Source organism: Cyprinodon tularosa, unplaced genomic scaffold (assembly GCF_016077235.1).
Source record: "Cyprinodon tularosa strain WSP-4 unplaced genomic scaffold, ASM1607723v1 ctg593, whole genome shotgun sequence".
Classification (NCBI taxonomy): domain Eukaryota; kingdom Metazoa; phylum Chordata; class Actinopteri; order Cyprinodontiformes; family Cyprinodontidae; genus Cyprinodon; species Cyprinodon tularosa.
The window spans coordinates 171,722-179,005 of NW_024039333.1; the positions used below are offsets into that span (position 1 = coordinate 171,722).

The following is a 7,284-nucleotide window of genomic DNA, read 5'->3' on the forward strand; positions in this document are numbered from 1 at the left end:
TTCATAAGTGTGTAGTGTCATAACTACATGTCTGACTTTTGTTTAACAAACCAAACAGTTAGACAATTGAGGAAGTTATGGTTATTTAAGTACATGCGCCTTTAAAACACAATGTTACGAATGAGCGAGCTGCCTGTGGCAAGATGGCCGCCACGTGCGGACGTCGACCCCCATTGGCCAGCAGCGCGGACGATACATCTAGCCTTTATTATGGATATCTATGGTGACGGGCTTCAGTATTTCAGGTGTAATATTCCTCCTAGCCAGGCGGCGGCGCTACCGCAGACTCCATTCGTCAACAGAAGAGTCGCCTGTGGAGATAAACACGTCATCGTGAATCTTCTGGATAGAAAGGACCTTGTTTCTGTTTTGAGCTCAGAGCCGCCGTGTTTTCTGTAACTTCAACAAACACAGTGAGCGACCAGCGGCGGCAATGGACGACGACGTGGTGATAGAAGACGTGGATGATGCCAACGTTCCCCAGCGGATCCCCCTGAAGAACCAGGACCTGGGTCAGCTGGGCTTCACAGGTACCTGCAGCTGCTGCTGTTAGCCTTCGCTTCCTCACTTTTTAACCACAGGAAACGGATGTTTGCTTTTGAAGTCTAATTTATTAGGTTCTGGTCATGAAGTCCACAGCCTGGTTCTGAATGACCTAACGAACAAAGCCTGTCTCCTCCTCTTCTCCCACCGACAGCAGCGGAGTTCCTGTCCCTGTACGGCTGGTACCTGCTGGCTGCTGCCTTCACGCTCATCCTGCTCATCCAGCAGCTGAAGAAGAGGAGATCCGCTCAGCAGGAGGCCGTCCCTCACACTCTGCTAGGTCAGCATCAGAGCAACACTCCTCTTACATTTATTGGTTTGAAACATGGCAGGTCAGGCTGATGATGATGCGTTCAAATGTCCTCATGGAAATACGATGCTCATCTGAACCATCTCAAGCAATACATACATAACATACATAACAATGATCAGTTTATTCTGGTTATGTCATATATAACAGATTAATCATCACAATAAATCTGAATTTATATTAATGCAAAGAGCTGCTTGGTAAATATATAATAAATATTGGGACATTATTTCCTACTCTGTGTGCAAGGTTTATATTTGTTATTTAGAATAGAAAATCCTTTGAGCTCCGACCAGCAGATGACGGGCGACCAGCTCCACCAATCAGCATCCTGAGTCCACTTTGACATTCTGCCCAATTTGATGCTGGTGCTAAAAGACTTAATATAAGACTTAATATTTTCTTATTTGTCAAACTGAAGTATAACTTCACATGATGCTCAACATTCCTCATCTTAGGGAATGCAGTGCTTCTTGTAGGAGTTGTCACAAAACACAACTTGTTTCTCGTAACTTTAGGAATTTTTTCTCGTAACTTTACGAGAATAAACGATAAATCGATTATTAAATTAGTTGACGATTATTTCAATGATTGATTAATTCAATATAATTGGTTTCAGCTCAAATGCAATTGTTTATAAAATGTCACACGAGTCTCAGTTTAATGAAAACAAAGAAAGGATTGAATGAACAAATCAATCACTAACAATAGATACCAGATGGAGGAGCAGCAATACAAGCGTTTCAGATGATGAGTATCGGCCCATTTATATCGGCTTTAATATCATATCCACCGATGATGGTCATTTCTAAGCGCTAAGGGATGATATTAACTAGTGATGGGTTAATGAGGCATCTTGAAGCGTTTCGACCAAGGCTGTAACTTTGCGATGAAAGTTGGTGCGGGAGCTCTAAGGGTGGAGGCTAATGGAGCTACAGTTACTCCACCCAAACGCTTTCATCAGATTTTAGTATTTTCTCAAACATATATTTATTATAAGCTTTCCTATTGTTGAGAACACAAGAGAATAATAATACACTGATATTTATAGATAGTTAGAAAGATGCCTTTTAGTGCAATATAGATATATACGGCCCAAAAACGTTGATGTATAAAAAAAAATGGAATAACAGCCGATTCCGAAACCAAAATCATTCATCCCTAGAAGTACAATTTCAATTCCATCCATCCAGAAATATATGGATATGCTTCATTTTAAATACAGCATAGCATATTCCTTTGTTGTAAACCTTCTGGTAAACTTGGAGATATATTTTATTTCATGTTTCATAATCCAGTAAATCTGTTTCACCTTTAATCTGCAGCTTACCCTACTTTTCTGTTTAAAAAGATTAATGAACCTTTTTACTAATATAATGATGCCAGAAACAACATTTCCAGATATGTAGAAGCTCTGCAGCCTGATTCTGTCTGTTCAATAAGAAAACATGTTCATTTTAACCTGTAACTGGGAGTCATGGTCCTCTGAGAAGCCACGCTTTATTTAAACTAGTAAAGGAAAACAAACTATGTTCTAACTTGCATTATAATACTAACTTGTATAAACTTTCAATCTGTTTCCATTTTTAGATGAAAACCTCTGTATGTCTAACGAACAGATCTCTAATTTTTGCAAACAACCCGTTTCCTAACTTTTGCATAAGCATCTATGGAAGTAGCTGCTGGTTAATATTCACTGAGTCAAAACTTTCCAATGAGTATTAATGCTGCATTGATACTGTCTCTCAGAATACTGACACCTGCTGGACATTTAAAGGCACTACAGGCAGCTTATTGGACAGACTAAACTGAATTGATTTGATGACCTGGTACAATGATATCATTTAAGTTAATAAAGTTTATATTGTATTATTTCATATCTATGTTTAAATTGAAAATATCTTTGATATTTTTAGATGCAGCCAATAAATAATGTAAACATATAATGTGAAAATATAGGGGGATATGTGAATGAGGATGCCTGTGGACTAGGATTTTAAATCATGATTTTAAAACAATAAGTACAATAAAAACAGTAAATAAACCAAGAGTCAATTTGAAATGAACTTCAATTTTGATAAGTTGAGTGACAAATGAGAGGAAAAGGATGACACAACGAGAAAATTTAATTAAAAACGCAGCGGCTGAAACGTTCCTGTTCCTTTTAGGCTGCTCCAAAATGACCTTTAATTATATTTATATTAGTACCTTTAATTTTAATGATAAACCGCAAAACATGAAACATTTGTTTTTAACAGATGCATCATGTTGACAGAAACGTTTTTAAACACAGTTTAGTGAGTCAGTCTGTTAGAAACAACTCCTGTATCGGTCACATGACTCTCTAGAAACGACACGCTCACTGAAACAGTGTTTTGCTCTATGGGCTCCACGCATGCACCGGCGCATCGTTGCTGCTCATCACTGATGATAACAACTGATCATTTATTTCCATGAATTACTGTTTTTGTTTATCAGTCATGTGACAGTGATTGTGATGCAGCAAAGGATTCTGGGTGTGAAGCGGTGTATATCGGTTATTGGTCCTAACAGCGACATTAATATCAGATATCAGCCCAGATTTTCACATCCGTGCATCTATTGTTTTTAATTCTGGATTTGTAGACAAGATCAAAATAAGTAGGCCCTCTTTTAGGCTGCTGGCAAACAGTGCACAGCAACAAGTAGGGGAGGGGGTGCCTTATTATTCTATGACTTTGGCAGAATATGGAACATTTTAAAACCATGGCATCGTTTCACTGCAGCTTCTTTTCTGTCACTGAATAATGTGAGTTTTTCATCCAGAAAAATGAGAAAAGGTCTGGATAACGATTTGTTCTCCTGTTGTTACTGAAGATGCGTCTCTCGTGACGAAAAGGCAGGAGGCCATGGAGGCCGCTCGACAGAGGATGCAGGAGGAGCTGGACGCCAAAGCCGCCATCTTTAAAGAGAAGCAGAGACAGGTGAGCAGAAAGTAAACATGGTGTAGTAGGTACCAGATCTGCTCGGGTTCTTCGCATACCAGGGTCGTTACGCTACGTGACTGGCTGAACGTCGCCACATGATGTAAAACATTGTGGTTACCTCGACAACGATAACATCACGCAGCTTCTGTTTGCCGAGTCGGTAGCATCTGCAGCGTTAGCATCTCTAATGACCGATAAAATTTTACCTGAGTGAAAATAAATCAGAAAAAAAAACTGTTTATATTCAAGAACAACCGTTTGTTTTCTACAAGTAGAATAAATGAAAAGTAAAATAAAAGCAAATGTTGGTAATAATGTTACTGCCCCGAGCAGTAACATATTACCTAGAGCGGCTGAAGCGGACACAGCTTTCAGAGTTTCAGTAACGGTTGTTTGTCAACAGCTAGAGGAGGAGAAGAGGAGGCAGAAGATCGAGGACTGGGAGAGCATGACGCAGGGGAGGAGCAGCAAAGGACACAAGCTGTCAGAGGTGAGGTCAGAGTCACTTTGGCTCAGTCACTGTTTGCTTTCAGACGTTTCTGATTCCTTTGTGGTGACCGCAGGGCAGCGAGGAGGCCGGCTCATCCACCGCCGTCCCCAAGCCGAAGCGCAGTAACGGTACGTCAGAGCAGAGCTCCCCCTGCTGGAGGCTCCGTTCGGGTCAGGTTGGGTTTGTTTGTTGAAGAATAATGTAGAAACAGTCTGTGGGCAGAGGCGGAGCTGGAACTGCCACCAGTTTCATTTAATCCTGGTCGCACTGATCCACCATGTTTCACCTCCAATCCATACAATGGATGGACCTAGTTGAGTTTTGTAAACTTTGAAAAAAAAACAACAACAACAAAAATACAATCCAGTAATCAAACTTTAAAGTCGTAGGGAAATCATATGGCTTCTGGCTTAAATCATTCTTAAAAAAAAAAAAAAAAAAAAAAAATATATATATATATATATATATATATATATATGTGTGAACTCTGTTGTCCCAAAATTTTGAAAATTTCTATTTTATTCTATTCTTTCTATTAACCTATTTATTTGTCTTAAAATCTGTTGGGTTTTTTTCGTTCTCTTATACAGGCCAGTTAGTTATACGTCAGCCTGAACACCTAGATTCGTCCAATCATATATCAACGGTCATCTGTCAATCACATTTTTCCGGTCATAGCATCTTGATTCATATGTCGCAGCTAATATACGCAACGGTTGAAATAATAATAATTTCCTTTCTCATTGAGTTCTTTGTATTTATAAACTGTATGTACAAAAGGAAAAGAAAATTCAATAAAAATACAGTGATTTAAAAAAAGGTAAAAAGTTAATTAAAGTAAAAAAAGGGTAATAAGTTAACTGAAAATATAAAAAGTCAAGAAACAAAAGGTAAAAAGCTGACTGAAAAGTTAAAAAGTATCATTAATAAGCCTAGTTAACAATTATATTAGGGTTTAATAAACTAGAAAAAGTGCCAGTATCGGCATTATTGCCTCTAAGGTTATGTTGTAAAAAAAAAAATGTTTCTTTATCTGATTTTCATGAATTTCTTATAGAAGAACTTTTGTTATTTTTCTTAATATTGTTGATATTTCTTGTTATTACATTGACATTAATTTTTACCATCAAAATATCCAGATTTTTTGAATGTTACGAAGATAATAAGTTCTTGTCCAGGATTCCAGTAACACTATTGGCTTGAAATTTTATTTTCAAAGTATTTCACTGAGGGCCCTATGGAAGAGGATTAGGGCCACCGAAAAAAAAAAAAACTGTTTACTGATTATTAAATTAAATTGTTTAAAAAGTTTCATTTCAGTTTAATAAGAGAAAAAAGTCAGAATTCTGACTTTTATTGGTTTGAAATGTTGATTTTCAAAGTATTTCACTGAGGGCCCTATAAAGGGTTAAGCTTAATTTATGAATAAATGATTATTTTTTTTTTCAAAATTACTAATAAAAAATATATATATATATTTTTTTGTTTGTAACAATAGTGGAACAAAGTTTGCCCCATATCGTCCTCATAGCAAACTCCAATTTAGGGAAAATTGATTTGCTTATATTCCATTTTTTGCAGCGATTGACTTGCAAACCTTCCTGGGTGTTAGCGAACCGTCGGACGCTCAGAGCGACCAACCGGTTAAAACTGGATTTATAATGACGGCTGTACGAGTGTCGCTAAAAATGTTTTCTGTCTGTTTCAGACTACAACCCTCTGATGGGACAGGGAGGCTCCTGCACCTTCAGACCAGGGAGAAGGGGACCCTCGGCTGGGGGATGAGGCTAAATCCTGGAGGTGTAAACCACCTCCGGTGTAACGAACTCACCGACTGCTTGGACCAAGCTGCCAATCAACCAGAGCCCATGCTTTTAGATCCCCAGTTAGGGAAGTAATTACACCCATTAATGATGTCACACAGAGAGACAAACTTCAGAGGACAGGAACTCTAGGAGGACAATATTCCTGTCGGGCCCGCAGGAGGGGCCTCGGCACCATTAACTTCACTATTAAAAGAAAATAAGAGATTATTTTTTAGCATCCGCCTTTAAAAATGTCCTCCTTTTGTCACCTCATCCTCCTGCTTTGGATCCTAAACATTTAATGCACTTAAGTATTTTTTTAGGAGGAGAAATTAGATTATGTTACATAAAAATAATTTCAAATTTTAATGGGTGTACTTACTTACCAGAGTTTTTATTTTTCATTTATTAATGTTTCTTACCTCTTCTGTTCAGATACGAGTTAAATGTTGGTTCCACTTTACGATAAGGATCCCTTCTAGAAGATAATAAATAGTAGATAGAATCTGTGAATGCTTTATTATGCATTAATTAAAGGTAAGCAAGAGACCAAACTGATGGTTTTAATGCCAAATATTGAACCTAAGCTGTTCAAGATTTCAGAATGAAGTTACTGACCCTTAAAGGCTTTTGTAAAAATTATTTTTAGCATGAATGAAATGTTGAATGAGTGATAAACGGTTATTTATTAGCATCTATAGGGAGCATCGTTTATTAAAGTGGTACCAATAAATTAGCGGCTAACGGCTCTGTGAAATTGAAAGCTTGACATGAAGCCTTTCCTAGAAATGGTCCCGACCACGAGGTCTGGCTGATCAGTCCTCAGTCAGTGAGCTTTTTTAATGGCTCTCTGTTTATTCATGAAGGCTTGGAGTTAAAATCTCAGTGAAATTTCTTTACATTCTGTCTGTATGTTTCAAAACAAACTACTATTAAAATGGGATGACTTTGTTTCTGTGTCTGCTTCTCTTCATTCCATAAAGACTGAGAGAGGAAGGTGGATCAGCTTGAAAACTGAACATCTCTGAATCCATGTGGATGTTGGTTTGGAAGATGTTAAACCTGGGAATGACTTTTATTATTATCCATTCTGAACATTAATTATAACTTTTAGCCGCTCTTTCTCCTGAAGATTTTCTTATACGTACCATGTGTGGTTCGTTCATTGGC

At 37.8% G+C, this 7,284-nt stretch overlaps 1 protein-coding gene across 2 annotated transcripts; it reads left to right on the top strand.

Moving 5' to 3' along the window:
• The first annotated feature begins 275 nt into the window (after positions 1 to 275).
• Positions 276 to 7,065, top strand: selenos (selenoprotein S). Of its 2 annotated transcripts, none has more exons than XM_038306846.1 (6): positions 276 to 530; positions 701 to 823; positions 3,710 to 3,816; positions 4,223 to 4,309; positions 4,383 to 4,437; positions 6,018 to 7,065. In XM_038306846.1, exons 1-6 carry the CDS (start codon positions 434 to 436, stop codon positions 6,092 to 6,094), a joined length of 546 nt encoding a protein of 181 aa, XP_038162774.1. In that variant the 5' UTR covers positions 276 to 433; the 3' UTR covers positions 6,095 to 7,065. The 2 variants fall into 2 exon arrangements, with proteins under 2 accessions (XP_038162774.1, XP_038162773.1); XM_038306845.1 differs by having other exon boundaries at positions 278 to 530; positions 698 to 823.
• The last annotated feature ends 219 nt before the right edge of the window (positions 7,066 to 7,284 follow it).

What these genes read in the sequence shown, in the direction of transcription:
- selenos (XM_038306845.1), top strand. Translation starts at nt 434, where the DNA reads ATGGACGACGACGTGGTGATAGAAGACGTGGATGATGCCAACGTTCCC. An exon ending in CGTCCCTCACACTCTGCTAG is followed by an intron (nt 824 to 3,709) that starts GTCAGCATCAGA and finishes TTGTTACTGAAG; the next exon opens with ATGCGTCTCTCGTGACGAAA. An exon ending in CAAGCCGAAGCGCAGTAACG is followed by an intron (nt 4,438 to 6,017) that starts GTACGTCAGAGC and finishes TGTCTGTTTCAG; the next exon opens with ACTACAACCCTCTGATGGGA.